Consider the following 21,653-nt stretch of genomic DNA (forward strand, 5'->3'; position numbering starts at 1 on the left):
TGAAAAGTAATGACATCCCCCTAAGAACCCCCCCCCCCTTAGAAACAAATATTATTGGCAGATTTATGTCAATGGCCGATGTTATGAAATGGAACAGAGCAGCCCAGTTTGAAATAATGGTACTACAAACAACCTAATGGTTGGTATAAGACTCTTATCTCAGTCATCCCTGGACCTGCATTGATAATAGACATGCACCGGCGTTTCCTCTATTGTTCTGTGAGGAGGAGCAGATAGATCAATGGTCCCTGTGCTAGCTGCAGCAGGCAGGCAGGCTCCCATCCTTCGTGTGCAGAGTGCAGAGCAGTGGGCTGGTCCGACTCCCTCCTTTCCTTTCGTGTGTGGAGCTGTCTACAGCCTCGGGCAACATCAAGTTAACAAATGTACGGAGCCCGTGCCAAAGCTTGATTTGCATAAATCTGTAAATGTACCACATTTTCTTGAATGGATTCCTTTGTGTTTAATTGGTGCGTTGTTCCTTATGCATGTGACTTTCCAATTGTCACTGAGCTGCCTGAACATCAATATCCTCTTGGACTGTGTTGTTCTCCTTTTTTTTTTATTTAATTTGACCATGAGCTTATAGATAAGTAATGTGTAGATAGATTATATTATTGTGTTATTGATATTTGAGAAACACTGAGTGTTTGAATATGACTGTGCCCGCTCCACCACAGTTTATTTAATGTGATTTAGACAGAGCGGTCATAGTTGTATTTTATTAATGCACAGAGTCTGGTTTTATGTGTAGATTTGATATATCGGCAATGTATTGTGCTAATGTCTCATAGTATTGTTCGCTAGGTCTGAAAACATCATTCTGCTGCACATTTTGATGGTTCTCCATATAATCACTGATTTATTTTCAGATGTGGGGAAAGTTTTTTTCTATTCATACCACTTTGATTGAAACCATCCTGTAGCCTACATTTAATTATTTTGTGGGGGATGTGGGCTTGACCAAGTTTCCCCTTGGGACACAGGGATGCAAATTACATTGAGCATTCTGTTATTCCTGAACACGTGATTAACTGACAGCGAGAGAGAGAATAGAAGAGAGAGAGAGAGAGAGAGAGAGAGAGAGAGAGAGAGAGAGAGAGAGAGAGAATAGAAGAGAGATGGAGAATTGGAGAGAGAAGGAGAGAGAGACATTCACCAAACAAATTCCTCCGCGGCCTTTTCATGTATAATTTAGGAGGCTCGCCACCCTCTAAACAGTACCATCGAATGTGGAATACATCAGCGTTGTGTTTATGTTCTCTCCGCCACATGCTCTGTTGCAGGAATCCTCCGTCAACATCATCTGTAGATATATAATCATCCAGGCCTCAGCTCCTCCTCAGGGAGCCCAGCTGAGACCCGGCCTGCCTCTCAAGGTTGCTGGTTATGGCTGCGTCTGACACCAGTGATTTATGAGGTTAAGCCTAACCTCAGACTTCTAATATGGCAGAGGATCTTTAAATCAAATCAAAAAGAAATAAATCATGCTTATGTTCCTAGCTCCAGCAGTGCAGTGATACCTAACAACACAAACAATACATGCAAATCCCCAAATAAAACAATATACATTTTGAAATATTAGAACGAGCAATGTCAGAGTCCAGGAATATAAATATATATGTATATGATGGTGTGTATAGACATTATGGACAGTATATGTATAGAAAAGGTGTGTACGGCAGTAGTTATATAAGATGAGCCTTGACTAGAAAACAGTATAAACTTTTTCCCACATTTTGTTGTGTTACAGCCTGCATTTAAAATGGATTGAGATGATGTGTTACTTGTATACATTTGAAGTCGGAAGTTAACATACACCTTAGCCAAATACATTTAAACTCAGTTTTTCACAATTCCTGACATTTAATCCAAATAAAAATTGTCTTAGGTCAGTTAGGATCACCACTTTATTTTAAGAATGTGAAATGTAAGAATAATAATAATAGAGAATTATGTTTTTAGCTTTTATTTATTTCATCACATTCCCAGTGGGTCAGAAGTTTACAAACACTCAATTAGTATTTGGTAGCATTGCCTTTAAATTGTTTAACTTAGGTCAAATGTTTCGGGTGGCCCTCCACAAGCTTCCCACAATAGGTTTGGTGAATTATGGCCCATTCCTCCTGACTGAGCTGGTGTAACTGAGTCAGGTTGGTAGGCCTCCTTGCTCACACACACATTTTCAGTTCTGCTCACAAATGTTCTATAGGATTGAGGTCAGGGTTTTGTGATGGCCACTCCAATACCTTGACTTTGTTGTCCCAACTTTGGAAGTATGCTTGGGGTCACTGTCCATTTGGAAGACCCATTTGCAACCAAGCTTTAACTTCTTGACTGATGTCTTGATATGTTTCTTCAATATATCCACATAATTTTTATTCCTCATGATGCCATCTGTTTTGTGAAGTGCACCAGTCCCTCCTGCAGCAATGCACCCCCACAACATGATGCTGCCACCCCTGTGCTTCATGGTTGTGATGGTGTTCTTGAGTTTGCAAGCTTCCCCCTTTTTCCTCCAAACATAACGATGGTCATTATGGCCAAAAAGTAATATTTTTGTTTCATCAGACCAGAGGACATTTCTCCAAAAAGTATTATCTTTGTCCCTATGTGCAGTTGCAAACCGTAGTCTGGCTTTTTTATGGCAGTATTGGAGCAGTGGCTTCTTACTTGCTGGGCGGCCTTTCAAGTTATGTCGATATAGGACTCGTTTTACTGTGGATATAGATACTTTTGTACCTGTTTCCTCCAGCATCTTCACAGGGTCCTTTGCTGTTGTTCTCGGATTGACTTGCACTTTTCGCACCAAAGTGCGTTCATCTCTAAAAGACAGAACGCATCTGCTTCCTGAGCGGTATGACGGCTGCGTGGTCCCATGGTGGAACCAGACCTGTGGAGGTCTACAATTGTTTTTCTGAGGTCTTGGCTGATTTCTTATGGTATTCCCATGATATCAAGCAAAGAGGCACTGAGTTTGAAGGTAGGCCTTGAAATACATCCACAGGTACACCTCTAATTGACTCAAATTATGTCAATTAGTCTAACATTAGCTTCTAAAGCCATGACATCATTTTCTGGAATTTTCCAAGCTGTTTAAAGGCACATTCAACTTAGTGTAATGTAAACTTCTGACCCACTGGAATTGTGATAGAGTGAAATAATCTGTCTGTAAATTGTTGGAAAAAGTACTTGTCATGCACAAAGTAGATGTTTTAACCGACTTGCCAAAAATATAGTTTGTTAACAAGACATTTGTGAAGTGGTTAAAAAATGAGTTTTAACGACTCCAAGCTAAGTGTGTGGAAACTTCCGACTTCAACTGTATATACAATACCCCATAATGTCAAAGTGGAATTATGTTTTTAGAAATGTTTACAAATGAATACAAAATTTAAAGCTGAAATGTCTTGAGTCAAGAACTATTCAACTCCTTTGTAATGGCAAGCCTACATACGTTCAGGAATAAACATTTGCTTAACAAGTCACATAATAAGTTGCATGAACTTACTCTGTGTGCAATAATAGTGTTTAAAATGATATTTGAATGACGACTTCATCTCTGGACCCCACAAATACAATTATCTGTAAGGTCCCTCAGTCAAGCAGTGAATTTCAAACACAGATTCAACCACAAAGACCAAGGAGGTTTTCCAATGCTTCGCAAAGAAGGGCACCTATTGGTAAATGGGTAAAGATTCAAAAAAGCAGACCTAGTCCTCTTGAGCATGGTGCAGTTATTAATTATATCAATACACCCAGTCACTACAAATATACAGGCGTCCTTCCTAACTCAGTTGCCGGAGAGGAAGGAAAGCACTCAGGGATTTCACCATGAGGCCAATGGGGATTTTAAAACCGTTACAGAGTTTATTGGCTGTGATTGGAGAAAACTGAGGATGGATCAACAACATTGTAGTTACTCAACCACAATACAATTTTTTTAAATGTATTTTATTTCACCTTTATTTAAACCGGTAGGCTAGTTGAGAACAAGTTCTCATTTGCAACTGCGACCTGGCCAAGATAAAGCATAGCAATTGGACACGTACAACACAGAGTTTATTTTATTTTACCTTTATTCAACTAGGCATGTCAGTCAAGAACAAAATCTTATTTTCAATGATGGCCTAGGAACAGTGGGTTAACTGCCTGTTCAGGGGCAGAACGAAATATTTGTTCCTTGTCAGCTCGGGGTTTTGAACCTTCCGGTTACTAGTCCAACGCTCTAACCACTAGGCTACCCTGCCGCCCCTAGTTACACATGGAATAAACAAAACATACAGTCATTAATACAGTAGAAAGAAATAAAACAAAAAGTGTATATACAGTGAGTGCAAATGAGGTAAGATAACAGAGTTAAGGCAATGCATAGGCCATAGTAGCAAAGTAATTACAATTTAGCTAATTAACACTGGAGTGATAGATGTGCATTTGATGATCTGCAAGTAGAAATTCTGGTGTGCGGCCTGCCGGGTGGCGCAGTGGTTAAGGGCGCTGTACTGCAGCGCCAGCTGTGCCATCAGAGTACCTGGGTTCGCGCCCAGGCTCTGTCGTAACCGGCCGCAACCGGGAGGTCCGTGGGGCGACGCACAATTGGCTTAGCGTCGCCCGGGTTAGGGAGGGCTTGGTCGGTAGGGGTGTCCTTGTCTCATCGTGCACCAGCGACTCCTGTGGCGGGCTGGGCGCAGTGTACGCTAACCAAGGTGGCCAGGTGCACGGTGTTTCCAAGATAGTAGCTACTACAACAATTGGATACCACGAAATTGGGGAGAAAAAGGGGTAAAAAAAAAAAAAAGAAATACTGGTGTGCAAAAGAGCAAAAAAAAGTCAATAAAAACAATATGGGGATTAGGTAGGTAGTTGGATGGGCTATTTACAGATGGGTGCAGATGGGTGCTGCAGCAATCGGTGAGCTGCTCAGATAGTTGATGCTTAAAGTTAATGAGGGAGATATAAGTCTCCAAATTCAGCGATTTTTGCAATTCGTTCCAGTCATTGGCAGCAGAGAACTGGAAGGACAGGCGGCCAAAGGAGGTGTTGGCTTTGCGGATGACCAGTGAGATATACCTGCTGGAGTGAGTGCTACGGGTAGGTGTTGTTACCAGTGAGCTGAGATAAGGCGGAGCTTTACCTAGCAAAGACATATAGATGACCTGGAGTCAGCGGGTCTGGCGACGGATATGTAGAGAGGGCCAGCCGACTAGAGCATACAGGTCGCAGTGGTGGGTGGTATATGGGGCTTTGGTGACAAAAATGGATGGCACTGTGATAGACTGCATCCAGTTTGCTGAGTAGAGTGTTGGAGGATATTTTGTAGATGACATCGCCGAAGTCGAGGACTGGTAGGATAGTCAGTTTTACGAGGGTATGTTTGGCAGCGTGAGTGAAGGAGGCTTTGTTGTGAAATAGGAAGCCGATTCTAGATTTAATTTTGGATTGGAGATGCGTCTGGAAGGAGACTTTACAGTCTAGCCACCTAGGTATTTGTAGTTGTCCACATATTCTAGGTCAGAATCGTCCAGAGTAGTAATGGTGGGTGGGTGCTGGCAGCGATCGGTTGAAGGCCACGGAAGGAGTGTTGAATGGCATTGAAGCTCATTTGGAGGTTAGTTAACACAGTCTCCAAAGAAGGGCCAGATGTATACAGAATGGTGTCGTCTGCGTAGAGGTGGAACAAGGAATCAGCCGCAGCAAGAACGACATCATTGATATATACAGAGAAAAGAGTCGGTCCAAGAATTGAACCCTGTGGCACCCCCATAGAGACTGCCAGAGGTCCGGACAGCAAGCCCTCCGATTTGACACACTGAACTCTATCTGAGAAGTAGTTGGTGAACCAGGCGAGGCCGTCATTTGAGAAACCAAGGCAATTGAGTCTGCCGATAAGAATGCGATGATTGACAGAGTCGAAAGCCTTGGCCAGGTTGATGAAGACGGCTGCACAGTGCTGTTTCTTATCGATGGCGGTTATGATATCGTTTAGTACCTTGAGCGTGGCTGAGGTGCTGTGGGATTCAAAATGGTCAGTGATCTGTTTGTTAACTTGGCTTTCAAAGACTTTAGAAAGGCAGGACAGGATGGATATAGGTCTGTAACAGTTTGGGTCTAGAGTGTCACCCCCTTTGAAGAGGGGGATGACCGCGTCAGCTTTCCAATCTTTAGGAATCTCGGACGATACAAAAGAGAGGTTGAACTGACTAGTAATAGGGGTTGCAATAATGGCGGTAGATCATTTTAGAAAGAGAGGGTCCAGATTGTCTAGCCCTACTGATTTGTATGGGTCCGGGTTACAGTTTTGACTTAATTCACCTTGAAAATCTATGGCAAGACTTGAACATGGCTGTCTAGCAATGATCAACAACCAACGTGACAGAGCTTGAAGAATTAAAAAAATAATAATGTGCTAATGTTGTAACAATCTAGGTGTATTGAATGTTGGCTAAGGCTGGTGAGGTCCTCAGGCTTCAGAGAGAGAGAGAGAGAGAGACAGGGCTATATCCCAAATGGCACCCTATTCCCTATGGGCCCTGTAAAAAGTAGTGCACTATGTAGGAAATAGGGTGACATTTGGGACGCAGGCCGTGGTGTCTGAAGTCTACCCAGCTTTCCCCCCTTTCTAGCTTCACAATAATCAGGAATACCCTGCCCCAATGTCTCTTATGCACCAGCGTCACTGCTGCCCCTGTCAAGGGATCTACCAAGACTGTGCATATCAATAGATTAAGTGTTGGGGTACCGTCTGAAATAAGGACTTCTGCCAATGATGCTTCTCTCAGTCTTCGTTCAGATGTTATGTCAGTCACAGCTCAGACAATCCACACAATGTCTTCTTCTCTCAGATTAAGATGCCTATTTGAACCTGTGTTTATAATGTTTATGATAAACAATAGGACTCTTGGCAGGCAGAACTAGTTCTTCACCAATGCAGAAGATACAGTAAATATGTTAGCTTTGGGATATCTATTTCAAAATGTTTCTTCTAATTTATTTCCTATTTCCTAGTGTCATGTCTTCACTGAGCATTCTGGGTTGGACACTTCATTATCACATGACCTCAATACAACTGCCCAGCTTGGCCACACATACTGTTTTAAGATTGATTGATTCACAACATTTTGTATGTTTATGTTCATGCCTGCTGTCACAAAATTGCTTCACAGAAATCATAAAGCCACTTTGCAAGTCAGACAAAATATAGGTCAATAGCAGTGGTGCAATGGAATTGTGTGTAACAAAATGCCTTCTCTCCAGCTTCTGATTTGCATTTTTATTTAATAGAGCTAAATTTGCCGAACAGGCCCCCATTAACATTGACGGGCTGTAGTGAAGCGGGTCGAGAGTTTCAAGTTTCGTGGTGTCCACATCACCGACAAACTATCATGGTCCAAACACACCAAGACGGTCGTGAAGATGGCACCACAACTAATCTTCCCCCTCTGGAGACTGAAAAGATTTGGCATGGGTCCCCAGATCCTCAAAACGTTCCACAGCTGCACCATTGAGAACATCCTGACCGGTTGCATCACCGCCTAGTATGGCAACTGCTCGGCAGCTGACCGTAAGGTACTACAGAGGGTAGTGCGTACGGCCCAGTACATCACTGGGGCCAGGCTTCCTGCCGTCCAGAACCTATATACTAGGCGGTGTCAGCGGAAAGCCCAAAAATTGTCAAGGTCTCTAGTCACCCAAATCATAGACTGTTCTCTCTGCCACCGCACGGCAAGTGGTACCTGAGTGCCAAGTCCTTAACAGCTTCTACCTCCAAGCCATAAGACTGCTGAACAATTAATTAAATGGCCACCCGGACTATTTACATTGACATGTCCCCCTCCCTTTTTTTTACACTGCTGCTCCTCGCTGTTTATTATCTATGCATAGTCACTTTACCCCTACCTACATGTACAAAATAACTAACCTGTACCCCTGCACATTGACTTGCTACCGGTACCCCCTGTATATACCCTCTTTATTTTTATTGTGTTACTTTTTATTTTTATTTTACTATTTTTACTTTAGTTTATTGAGTAAATATTTTCTCTTTCTTGAACTGCATTGTTGGTTAAGGACTTGTAAGTGTGCATTTCATGGTAAGGTTGTTGTATTCAGGGAATGTGACAAATAAAATTGGATTTGATTTGATTATGAGGAATATACAGTCACTGGCCAGTTTGTTAGGTACACCATTCACGGAAATGGATCGCTCCTACAGACAGTGAGTCACGTGGCCATGGCTTGCTACATAAAGCAGGCAGACAGGCATCAGGGCATACTGTTACTAATCGATTGAATGTTAGAATGGGCAAAACCAGTGACTTAATGGACTTTGAGCGTGGTATGATTGTCGGTGCCAGGTGTGCCAGATCTAGTATCTCAGAAATTGCTGATCTCCGGGGCTTTTCACGCTCGACAGTGTCTAGAGTTTACCTAGAATGGTGCGACAAACAGAAAACATCCAGTTGATAGGTCGAAGGAGAATGGAATCGTGCAAGCTAATAGGGGGGCAGAGCCACAAACAGACAAATAACGGTGCAGTTCAACAGTGGTGTGCAGAACACCATCTCGGAACACACAACTTGTTGATCCTTGCCACGAATTGCAGCAGACGAGCCTACTGGGTTCCACTATTATCAGCTAAACACAAGATGAAGATGTGTGGGGAGATGAAGGGAGTCAAAGGTCTGTGCATCTGTAGCCTATCTTATTGGCACCAGCGTAGAGTATCGTCCATATTTATTTAACTAGGCAAGTCCGTTAAGAACAAATTCTCCTTTACAATGATGGCCAAACCCGGAAGACACTGGGCCAATTGTGCACCTCCCTATGGGACTCCCAATCACGGGCGGATCTGATTCAGCCTGGATTTGAACCAGGGACTGTAGTGTTGCCTATCCACTCCTTATCATTGGGCTGTGCCACTTGAAACGTTCTTGGACAATCATTTCCTCCTCCAGGTTAGATGGGCCTAGATGGGATGGTTGTAGACAAGGTCGTTGGTATTGATCTGTTATAACTGTCAGTAGTAGCCTATAGGCCTACACTACCCTATGATTTTTGTCGTATTAAAAAAAATATTCTGCTAATGTCTCCAGTCATATAAGGTGTATTAGAATAGCATGACGTGTCTATAAACACGGAAAGAAAGGAGAAGAAATGTATCTGATATAGCCTAGACCTTCTCTTTGCCACTACACACTCATGCATTGAATACTGCAGTCTTTTTTTTTATAGCGATTTGAGTTATATTATTAACCTAAATTGACTATCCAATCTACTCATCACATTAGGAATATCTTACATAAGTCCACAAATGCGATGATAGATAGTTCCATGGAATGCTTTACCAAAAGGTGCATTTTCATGGTGAAAATATGCTTCCCCAAACTAGAAACTCACGCGCCTACTGTGGGATAGGGGAGAAGGAGAGACCCGACTCAACTCAAACTAAACTGTCTATCGTACAGCAGAGCGTGTGTCCAACTCCAAACCTCCACAATTGAGTAGATAAGAGCATATCATGAGCTTACCGTTTACAAAACGGAGCTGAGAGCTCTCCATGCAGAATGGGGCCCATATATAAATATCCCATGTTTTTTTTCTCTCTCCCCTACCCCAATCCCATGATCATTTATATCAATAAGGCAACAGAATTTTTTTTTTATACAATTGTTTTATCTTATTCTTACAATTTTACCATCCCACCACCAGGGGGTGCTGCAGCACCTTCAGCACCTCTACTTCCCACGGCTATGCATTCTTCTTCTTCATAGACCTCTTCGTTCCACAGCACTTGCGGAAGCAGACTATGCAGCATTTAACGGTGACGATGACAACAATGAGAACTATAGTGAGTAGCAGAGTGAACACGTCCAGACTGTGGTACTGGATCCAGTTGAGGTCGTGAGCGGCGGGTCTCAGGTGTTCCGCTCCGCCGTGACGCATCACAAACTCTGACCAGAACACGGCCAGGTCCAGGGGCTCGATGGGACGGTCCTTATGCACCGCTGACAGCTTCATCATCTTCTCCTTGTAACTGGGGAGAAAGGACAAATACAACAGGATTTACAATCTCCTCATAGACAACTCATGACTGCTAATATAGGAACCACTGTGTCACACTACACAGTGCAATATTCACCTTGGGCTGAATTATAATGAGGAACTCAGACTTTCATGTAAATCATGCATAGCTGACAAAATTATATTTGCACTGAAACTCAATACGTGCGTGTAGATCTCAAGTTAGGATTTGGTCTCTGTACTGTTTGCACTGCTACTTGAGTTCATAGTATCTCCTAGTATTATATAACATGATGTCTGACCTCTTGTCGTTGATGACCTTGTTGAGAGCCTCCACCAGTTTTTCTGAGGTGATATCAAACAAGTTGAGCACCTCCCCGACGCCCCTCACTGCCATGCGGTGTACGTTGTCACCCTGTTCAGCGAACAACGGCAGCATCACCATGGGAACGCCATTACAGATCCCCTCATAGGTACCGTGGGTTCCTCCGTGGGTTATAAAGGCCTTGACCCTGGGGTGGCCTAGAACATGGAACATATAACAGAGTATGAAACCATGAAGAAGAATAAGCTATTGCTTCTCTTTCACAATGTTAACAAAGTAACATGTTGTGTTTACTCAGAAGAGTACCCATCTGTAACTTCTGTAACCCAGGTGGTTTTCATTATAACTGAGAGACTAAACTAACCCAGCAGCTCATTCTGAGGAAGCCACTTCATCAATCTGACGTTGGCTGTAGCGTTTTTAGGCACTACTCCTGTGTACCTCCACACCACCTGAAAACACAGAGGACAACAGCTTACCTTCCTAATCAAGTCATATAGAATCATCTGCCAGTTCTGGATATAGTGGTAAAGGCACACCAGTTTGTAGTGGGATATAAATGTGTCTGGATTGTTTTAAGGCATAGCTCCAGTGTATATTTCCACACAAACTGAACAACATAGAACTGCAGCTTGCCATGATACTTGACATAGTATATGAAGAATGGAGAATATGCAAATGCCATTGAAACTCCATGTAATTAAAGGACTTGTTTTTAGTTTAGACTAACATGCTGACCAGACACGTCGCGTGCACGAGCGTTGCAAAATACATTTACACATACATGTTATTCAATCATTGCACAGACGCTCGCGACAGGTGATAAAATAGAAATTGGTTCTATTTGTGACGCTCAATGCGCTGCAAGTCCTGTGTCTCAAATCTCCTCATTGGCTTTTAGGAGCATATACCCACGTGGGTGATTGAAAGATGAACTGACGTCCACACTCCAGTCTGTTGTAGTAATTCACTGTAAAGTTGGCTGCCAACTACCATATAAAGTCCAAAGAAGAAAAAGAAGCCTGAAGGAAGGAGGAGAGATGACGAGAAACAAATTCAGTTTACCGTTTTATCAGTGGATTAATTGTCTGAGTAGAGGACCTTGTGCATTTCAGGTAAAATAACAACCCAATGTTTATATTCCAGGACAAATTAGCTAGCAACAGCAAGCTAGGTAGCTAAATTGCCATAAATGTTTAATGCTTTTCGACGTGTCCCCAAATTAATATAGTTGGTTCAGAGTTTTGATATTTCAACCTGCGTGTCTTGATCATGTCTGGTGTGGATGTACAAAATCAACATGCGTGCAATGGCACAGGCGCGAGCGATTTGGTCAGCATGTAATAGTGGATTGGAGATTAGGCCTACATGCTTAACATGCATAGTACTGTGCTTCTTCAAACACTGATATCGCCACTGTGAGTGAGAAATTATATATTTAAGATTTAGAAAATATATTGATATTTACAGAGACTGTAAAGATTGTGTTGGTCAGAAAGGGTTACTTTTTGCCATTTTGGACATATTCGAGGTGTCCTTACCCTCTGAGGGATCCTGCTGAAGGCATCAAAAAACTGCTTGGCTTTCTCCTCCGGCATCTGAGAGACCATAGAGCCCAGGCTGAAGACCACGAAGCCATCCTCTCCTGACTCATCCACAAACTCCTGCAGATCCTGTTGAGGCACGGTGGGAAGGGTTAGTTAACAAGAAAATTGTTCATTTACATTTGTCATCTAGCAGACGCTCTTATCCAGAGTGACTTACAGTCAATGCATTCAACCACATATCAAGTATTGCAAGTAAAGAGAGAGAAATTTGATAATTTATGCTGCTCCTCTTGCTTTTCACGGGAGTGGAGTGTGGTACGTGTAGTTTGTTGCTGTTGGTCATAAGTCAAAAGAACCATATGCATTTCAGGTAAACAACCGAATGTTTATTTCCAAATGAGTTCGCAACAACAAGCTAGCTAAATGTGACTGACCGGCTCAAAATCGGTCTTATGTAGCAAAATTTGAAATGGTGTATTATTTTTTTTTTACATTGGATAAAAGTAGAGACTCATAGCTTAAAAATGGTATATCATGCACTCTGTTTTTGAGGAACAATGGGAAAGTAATTCTGCTTTGAAAATTGATCAACTTGTGAACTCACTTTTGAGAAAATGGCATTTTGAATGTTTCGCTACCTACTGGAGAGCTCTCCTTTGTCTTCACCCATTTATCATTGTTCACACCCGCTTAAGCTAGCCCCACCCATCTCTTTAAGGATTCACATGTGAGGTCATGTGCTAAACAGTGAGTAGTGTAGTAAAGATTAAGACTAAAAGTGGTAAAAGTAATAGCCTACAAAAATGAAAAATTCCAGATAAACAGAAAGTGTCCAGATAAAAATATTTAATAAATATTAGATGTCGCTTACGCAGACACACTTGTCTAAATTGATAGGTCATGTGAAATAAATGCTATAACCTACAGTCACATAAAGTGGTGTAAAAAGTACTACATTGTCATACTTGAGTAAAAGTAAAGATACCTTAATAGAAAATGACTCAAGTAAAAGTACTACTACTCACCCAATAAAATACTACTTGAGTAAACATCTAAAGGTGTTTGTTTAAAAAAATACTTAAGTATCAAAAGTAAATAAAATTGCTAAAATGTACTTAAGTATCAAAAGTAAAAGTATAAATAATTTCAAATTCCTCATATTAAGTAAACCAGACGGCACAATTATTATTATTTTTTATTTTTATTGACGGATAGCCAGGGCCACACTTCAACAACCCAGACATAATTTTCAAATGAAGCATTTGTGTTTAGTGAGTCTGCCAGATCAGATGCAGTAGGGATGACCAGGGATGTTCTCTTGATAAGTGTGTGAATTGGACAATTTTCATGTCAAAATGTAAAGACAACTTTTGGGTGTAAGGGAAAATGTATGGAGTAAAAAGTATATTATTTGGTGAAGGAGAGTCAGGCTTGTTCTACTGATGCTGAAAGACAAATTCCAGATACAAATATTTTGGCATTATTATACAATAGATAGCCGTAATCACTGCCAGACACACCTGGCTAACTTGATTGGTCATGTAATCATCTGGTGAAGATGACATTCCCAGATAACATTACTACACATAGATCATAAACATAATGTTAGCTATCAATCCAGCAATCTAATGTCAGCTATCTAGCTAACAGTAAACTTTAACTTGGTATTTTGTCAACATGTCAACAACCCAACAACCCAAAGCTAGCTAAAAAAATATACCAACATATCCCAATCCATAGAGTACTAACAATACAAACCAATTGTCATAGCTAGCTAAAGTTAACCAAACAGGTTCAATGTTAGCTAGTTAGCTAGCTAACATTAGGCTCTAACTAGCAATGCGAGATGGCATTCTGAGATAACATTACTACACACAGATCATAAACTTAATGCTAGCTAGAGAGCTGTCCATCTAATGTCAGCTAGCTAGCTAACTGTAAGCTTTAACTTTCAATGAAAACAACTTTCTGACCAAATTAGAAACGTATAATATCTGAAACTGTAGCTAGACTCTTACCCGTATACATGGATGAACGCTTCACGGCAGACTGCAACCCCTTTCATCAAATAAGATGTCCTGTGTCATTTCTGTTTTGTTTATACAGCTTGCTTGTCCTGTTGTTCTGTCTAGTCACTCTGGGTTACACTGACTGTGTGCAATGCCATAACTTTAAGAATCATCTTAAGCTTTAACCCCCACCCAAACTCCATTTTACTCGCCGTAGCAGAGCTGGTTAGGCTGTTTTCATGTTATCCAAAGAGTTGGTGACTGACTATAAGTGTGCCCCTGGCAACAATTTAATTGCGCTTTTTTGCCAACACCGGCCATATTCAACCAGTGTTGAGCGTTAGTAAATTCATCAATTATTCTGCGCTCTGGCACACTCAGACGAGAGTGCTATGAAACAGTTGTTGCAGTGACGTTCTATTGAAATGGATACTTGCATAGTCAAGTCTTTTGTTAAATTTTACGACGCGATACATAAAAAAATGCATCGTTAGACAGGATTCTCTACACAAGCTGACCAGCTCAAATAGACAGAAGCGTGCTATATGGCTGACCAATCCAAACTCATCTCTCGGCATGTCCAGCCCACTTATTATCTCAGACAATCATGGGTAGTGGGACGGTTGCTGCCTTTTTCTGTGGCTTAACCAACTAGGCTTGTTAATTAACAATTTTATTTGTATTTACAAATGGCATACAAGTTTGTTATTAAGGCACATGAAAGTTGGAGAAGGCATTTCTGCCCCCCAAAAAACGTATTCAAGAAGTCATTTCTGCCCCCAAAAACGTTTTGATTAAAAAAAGTTTAAGTTCAAACGGCTCTCCTGTGAGGTGAGAGTGACCTACGACATACGTCTAGTTTCCTGAAACGGGTTACAAATGTCCATGAATGTTTCATGTGTGTTTCGATCTTTTCCAAAATTAATATAGTTGGTTCACAATTGGTGTTGGTATTGTAACCTGCGTGACATGAACATTTCTGGTGGGGATAGATAAAATCAACATGCGCACGATGTTGCATGCAGACACATGCGCGGATCCAGTTTGGTCAGCATGTTAAAGGCACTGCGTGGTCAAACTGACGTCTGCATGTTGAACTTTTGTTGCACACGTATCCAGATGATGCTGCGTACCATTTTGTGCAACGACGCGCTATAGGTGTGATCGAGGTGTTATGGTGATATGGTATTTATATTTCTTGCACTTTGCAGAGCAGGGCAGAGCTGTTGTCAAGGAAGTTGTCAAGGAAGTGAGTTTTTGTTTATACAGGATCTCCCGCCCTCACCTACCGTCAACCAATCATGTCAATGCGGAGCTACACGGAGCCCTCCGCATTATTACAACATTTGAGAGGCGTAAGGCAATGCAGTACGGAGCTCAATTTGCCCTCTGCGTGCCTCCGAAGGCTCCGCATTGCATCACACCATCCATATGGAGCCTCCGACCATATTTTTGGTTCAAGCACAAATGGTCTCTTAGTCTACTATAGTGCGAGTCGGCTTAGTTGGTGGTTGGTGCTGTCTCTCCCTCCTTTCTTCATGTGTCACTCATTCACAGAACTGCCCCTCTCCTGCCTGCTCAAGCGGTACCTCTCTCTCCATCCCTCCAGTGTTGCCAACTATTTTTCAGTGAGATATGCTATTGGCTCCTTGATTTTGTCGCTAGAAGTCGCTAGATGATGTTTTGCCATTGTCGCGACAACACAACTGCGGTCCCCGACAGTGTTTTGGTCCCCTCTCCCGCTGCACACCACCGCCTCTTGAACTTCTCAGCTCCTCCCACTCCGTTTTTACGGATGAATTGAATGGAAAAAGTAGCTAAACGCTATCAAAACCATAGAAACCCTCGGTGTCAAAAACTCCCCAAAGGCAGCCTGTAAGTAGTTGAATTTGTCGCCAGAATCTTTTACCAATAAAAGTCACTGGAGGGGTCTAAAACCTCGCTAAATATCGACAAAATCGCTAAGTTGGCAACACTGAGCCTATCGCGCTTTATCAGGTCCTTATAATAAAAAATGACATTTCTGCTGCTTCCCTCACCGGGATTGGAACGTGTCTGGATCTGTCTATATGGAATGGGTCTAGCTGTCCTCTGGTCTGTTGGGAACGGGTCTCTATATTTTTTTATTTTATTTATGTACATCGGGTCCAGGTTGGGAAAGCCTCTGGTCCATTTCAGAATGTGTCAAACTTTTTGGACACTTGTCCAACTAGTTGGAACTAGAACACAATAGGGCTACTCAGTTATTCTGTTAGATTATAGTGGCCACAGTCCAGGGGGAAAGAACTGTGCTATGTCCCAAATGGCACCCTATTACCTATGTAGTGCATTATTTTTGACCAGGGCCCAGAGGGCTCTGGTCAAACGTAGTTCACTGTATGGGAAGTATGGTACCATTTGAGGCACATCAATGCTGTTCCTGGCTCAGGTTTCACTAGCTGAACACAGTCTTTAGAGAAGAAACAGATTGGAGGGTAGTTCAGAGAGGGACATTCCCCCAACATTAATGTTGATCAATACTTGAGTGTTAGAACAGTCTTTGGTCTGGTTAGCAAAATATTGACTGAAGGAGGGAAGGTGAAGTTGTGAAAGGAGCCCATTCTCTGATAACACACCCTGTATTCATAGAAGACAAAGGCATAATAAATCCTATAACAATCACAGCTAACCCTAACTACAACCCTAACCCCACAAAGCAAACCCTGCAGAGTAGTTTCCCTTCCTGAGGTTTGTAGGGTTGGAACTAGAACACAATAGGGCCCCTCAGTTCTTCTGTTAGATTATAGTGGCCACAGCCCAGGAGTAAATAAGCACCCTATTACCTATATAGTGCCTTATTTTTGACCAGGGCTCAGAGGGCTGACTGAACACCGTCTTTAGAGAAGCTTTAGAATGGAGGGTAGTACAGAGCGGGACATTCCCCCAATGTTAATTTTGAGCAATACTTCTCTTTCTACAAAATATGATAAACCACACCTTAACTTTCCCTGCACATCTATCTGCCTTGTCATTTTTCCTTACCCAAGCTGGTTAGGAAACTTTTGAAAAGTAATGGGTGCGATTATGGAGAATTTCTATTGGTGCATTGCTTTTTATATTCCTTAAAACATTGTCAGGATTACTTGTGTTTGGCATGACTCCCATAGCACTCTGGCGTCTTTTATCAGTACCCACAATACTTACAATTGGCAGGAAAGTAACTTGAACTCTAGGTTACACCAGGTTTGACAGATTGCAAGGCAAACTTGATGGTAATTGTACATGAAGTGCAATTGATGGGACTTGCTTTAACTCATTAAAATTATTTTTGTGATAGTGGTAGAACTTTGAAAAGTGTAACTTTACTATTTAAAGCAAAGCACTTACATATAGTCACGGTTGAATGTAGTAAAATAATTTGTCTGATTTACTTTGATAGACTACTATATCAACCATATTACTTTGGATTGTGGGGCATTTAGATCGCAAAAAAATGTCTAAACTACAGTTGTGTGTGAAAACTAAAAGAAGAAAGACAAGACAAAGTGATCTTCTGTCATAAAATGGGAATAAAAGGGAGGATCATGTGGACAACACTCTTCGCATAGCAACTCTCATTCAAGCTCTGGATTTCAGATAAATAGGTGCACAATTTGCTTTTGTAAAACATTCAGTGTAAATTAAGTTTGATTTTAGTTGAAAGATGATGTGATGATTAGAACGTTTTAGGCTACAATTTGGGAAGAGAAATGGGATGGTGGATCTAGTGATGACAGCTCTTTAAAAGTATTTTATGGTTGTTGAAGAACTACGCAGAATAGGTTTGTATGCAGACCTACTGATAGCTAGCTGTTGTTCTAACTAAAAGATGACCTCTTTAGGCTAACAATGATTACTGAAAAGTACATTTCCTGAAGAAAATGTGGTGTATTTGCTAGCATGTATGCTTTTGAAATACATTATAGTAGTGGTCGTTTCTGCAGTTGTAATGATTGTGATTGGTTATAGTTTAAGATGTAGGTAGATGAAAATCTGTATTGATTGATTGATTGGTTGGTTGATAGGATAGGCTAGCCTGGACATGTGAAAGTCGGTTTGGTGTCTCTAGCTTGAACGGTTCAAGAGTTACAATTATTACTGGTAGGTATTATATGCGAACCAGAGCTAGGTAGCAATGCCCAGGAACAGAGCTGGACCAGAGTTAGTGGAGACCAGAGCAGTAGTTGTGGTCAGTAGTTGTGTGGTCAGTGGTTGTGTTGCAGATTCTTTAGACCCTACACTATGGAAATGGTCAGTAGTTGTGTGGTTGTGGTAAGTAGTGGTCAGTAGTTTTGGTCAGTAGTTTAGGTAAGTAGTTGTGTGGTTCATTAGATTTTGTCAATAGTTGTGTTCAGTAGTAGTGGTCAGTAGTTTTGTGGTTGTGGTTCATTAGTTGTGGTGTGGTTGTGGTCAGTAATTGTGGTCAGAGGTTGTGGCCATTAGTTGTGGTGAGTAGTTGTGTGATTGTGAGTATGGTCTGTAGTTGTGCTGTTGTGGTCAGTAGTTGTGTGTTGACTAGTTGTGTGGTTGTGGTCAGTAGTTGTGGTTGTCATAATTTTTGCCGAAGCTTCCCCATGTGCTCCTCTGCATATGTGAGTGTCCATAGCAACGGGTCTGTTTAGGCTGCTCAATGATGAGACATGAGGAAGCTGTTAGCTAGATGCTTTTTTGTCCCTCTAAACTCCGATAAACAGCTGTAACTTTGAATTGGTAGTAGATATTTTGTCCGGCTTGTTGGGGAAGGGGTCAGTTGTTTTGGGAGGAAAATGGGGTAAAATGTGTTAATGCAGTTACTAAAACAGCTGTATCGTTAGATCCGTAGAATATATTTTGATAGTGTAAAAGACCGATCTGCATGTTTTCAAGTTTTAATTATATTTCTAGCTTAAACGGTGTAGGAGGAGTAACGTTCCAAATAAGAAGAAGTATGACAAGATTTTGAATGGGGATGTTTGCTTCGCGAGTCCCAGCTAGTGGAATGTGGGCTGTATAAACGTGAGGAGAAGCTAGTCGGTAGATAAACAGAGAGCTGTGTCCAGTCAGTCCCTATGGAGGAAACAGAGATCAGGTTACAGTTGGCCGCTAGCTGAGTGTCTGACAGGCAGGTAAACACAACATCTGGGTTGTGGGACAACACCCAACAGTCTGATTGACTGTCCCTTTTAAACACCCAACAGAATATTTCTGACTGTTTTACAACATTTGGGCTTCAGAGGAGAAAGTAATCTCAGTCTGTCAAAACATAACGATCTTGAAAAGAGATGTGGTCCCAAATTAGAAAGTAAGAGAAGAATTTGATAACTTGAAATTAAATTTAAACATTTTTCCTAGAGGAATGTCTGGTGTGGTACAACTGCCGCTGCAGTGAATCTATCCATTAAGGCAGGGGTGTCAAACTAATTCCACGGAGGGCCGAGTGTCTGCGGGCTCTTGGTTTTTCCTTTCAAGTAAGACCAAGACAACCAGGTGAGGGGAGTTCCTTACTAATTGACCTCAATTCATCAATCAAGTACAAGGGTGGAGCGAAAACCCACAGACACTTGGCCATCTGTGGAATTAGTTTGACACATGTACTGTAAATGTTTCTGGACCTGGATCCATATAAGATATAGGGTGCACAGCTCTGCACAGTTGAATTTTTTGCACAGTTGAAGTATTTATAAGAGATTTACCTCTGGAAGTGGGTCTCTTTTACCACAGTTGATGCCTCCAATGTGGACCATGTTGGGCATCGTGGGTTTGGGATACTCAAAGGAGTAGTCATACCTCAGCAGCCAGATCGCCCCATGACCCAACAGTTCCCTGTACGTCATGTCCTTCTCCAGGTACCTACTGGTCAGCTCGTCAAAGCTAGCAAACATTACCGTACACAGGTAGCTCTCCACACCGTACATGAGCATGTTCTTAACTCTCCCTAGGAAGTCCATGTGGTCAGTGTTGCCGGAGAAGAAGCGTGGTACGTAGGATGGGGGATTGGGGCACTGGGCAGCCCTATCCTCCATCCCACAGGGGATCCCCTTCAAGAAGTACACCGCTGGAATGTTGAAGGACTCAGCGATGATGGATCCACAGGGTAGGAAGGGGTCGGTCAGCATCATCTTGAACCCTTCTCCTCTCAGTCGCTGCATCAGGGGCTTGTCATACAGAAGACCCTCACAGCCTTTCACCTGCATGTCGGTGAAGTCAATCAGGCCCTGCACGTTCATAAATATGTCCGTTACCTTCGGGGTCTTGCGGAACATGTCGTCCTTCAATTTGTCGATGTTCTTGTCCAGCTGTGCCTTGTTGAAGGGGACCCTAAAGATCTCAGTCCTGTGGTAGTCAGAGCTCTTGATGAGGATGGATGTCTCAGGGACCAGCACCACCATCTCATGGCCCCTGGCCGCAAGCTCCTTCACCAGAAGCTTCATACTCAGCCAGTGGCTCCCTTCTACAGGCATCACCAGGACCTTTTCCCCCTGGATGGGCCCTGGACACAAGGCTAGGCTGCACAGCAGAACCAGCAGTCCCAGCCTATGCCCCGGCGTCAGCCCCAGCCCTGGCCCCAGCCTCAGCCCCTGCCCCTGCTTAACCACAGGAACACTTTTCCCCCAGCCCATGCCTCTCTGCCTCTCTTTTCAGTTACACAAGCTGTGTTGTGAGAAGGACACTACCTCCCCGAGGTCTGGCACTGAGTGCTACTGAGAGGTGGCTAGACCTCAGACTAAACTGTGGGGAGTATGTGTCTCCCTGCTAGGTCTGGGTCTGCATGTGCAAGAAGGCTGTTATATAACCCTAGTCAGTCCTTCCTGTGGACTAAAGTCTAACTGCAGGCTGAATGGTTCAGGTTAATGATTCCTTAGGGCAATTGAGAGATGGAGAGGATTAGCTCGCTAGTAATCTCAATGTGACAGCCTTAACATACAGTATAGAGTAGCTGAGTTGGTTCTGGGTGCTGAGATTAGCTGGCTACTGGCTAGTGAATTATAATGCAAAAGTATTACAGTGATATTGATGAATAGTTGGATTTACTACTAACAACTAAGCATTGCTAATTTAAAAGGAAGAGAAAAAAAAGCTTCTTTCCAATAGTACTCATATTGTTCTACGTTGAATTGTTGGTTTTCTTAGTTCTACAAAAATGTTGTCAGTTATTTATTAACTTCCCATTGATCAGCATGACATTGGAAAAAAAAAAGTAACACGAAAGGTAACCCGATATCACAGGAAGGCTAAAAAGATCATCAAGGACAATAATCACCCGAGCCACTGCCTGTTCACCCCGCTATCATCCAGAAGGATGTCAGTACAGGTGCAACAAAGCTGGGCCCGGGAGACTGAAAAACAGCTTCTATCGCAAGGCCATCAGACTGTTTAACAGCCATCACTAACATAGAGGCTGCTGCCAACATACAGACTCAAATCTCTGGCCACTTTAATAAATGGATTTAATAAAGTTATCACTAGTCACATTAAATAATGCCACTTTAATAATGTTTACATATCCTACATTACTCATCTCATATGTATATACTGTATTCTATACCATCTACTGCATCTTGCCTATGCCGCACGGCCATCGCTCATCCATATATTTATATGTACATATTCTTATTCGTCCCTTTTACATTTGTGTGTATAAGGTAGTCATTGTAAATTTGTTAGTGCAGTAATATCTAACAAGTAATCTGTCAGAACTAGAAGCAGAAGCATGTCGCTACACTCGCATTAACATCTGCTAACCATGTGTATGTGACC

The 21,653-nt window shown here is 42.2% G+C and overlaps 2 protein-coding genes across 2 annotated transcripts in view; one reads left to right on the forward strand and one right to left on the reverse strand.

Annotated features, from left to right (window-relative positions):
* Window positions 1–21,653, forward strand: part of csrnp3 (cysteine-serine-rich nuclear protein 3) — a 65,737-nt gene that overhangs the window by 14,436 nt on the left and 29,648 nt on the right. The gene's annotated exons all lie outside the window — the stretch shown is intronic.
* On the reverse strand, window positions 9,648–20,682 carry LOC110501489 (UDP-glucuronosyltransferase). The gene is made up of 5 exons (XM_021579090.2): window positions 19,589–20,682; window positions 11,884–12,015; window positions 10,707–10,794; window positions 10,320–10,539; window positions 9,648–10,030 (listed from the first exon to the last, which is right to left on the reverse strand). Exons 1-5 carry the CDS (start codon window positions 20,513–20,515, stop codon window positions 9,745–9,747), a joined length of 1,653 nt encoding a protein of 550 aa, XP_021434765.2. The 5' UTR covers window positions 20,516–20,682; the 3' UTR covers window positions 9,648–9,744.

Source organism: Oncorhynchus mykiss, chromosome 22, assembly GCF_013265735.2.
Source record: "Oncorhynchus mykiss isolate Arlee chromosome 22, USDA_OmykA_1.1, whole genome shotgun sequence".
Classification (NCBI taxonomy): Eukaryota; Metazoa; Chordata; class Actinopteri; order Salmoniformes; family Salmonidae; genus Oncorhynchus; species Oncorhynchus mykiss.

Coding starts and splice junctions, on each gene's coding strand:
- LOC110501489 (XM_021579090.2), bottom strand. CDS start 20,515: ATGGGCTGGGGGAAAAGTGTTCCTGTGGTTAAGCAGGGGCAGGGGCTG. Junction 12,016..19,588: donor AAAGAGACCCACTTCCAGAG/GTAAATCTCTTA, acceptor GTGCCTCAACAG/GATCTGCAGGAGTTTGTGGA. Junction 10,031..10,319: donor AAGGTCATCAACGACAAGAG/GTCAGACATCAT, acceptor CTTTCTCCCCAG/TTACAAGGAGAAGATGATGA.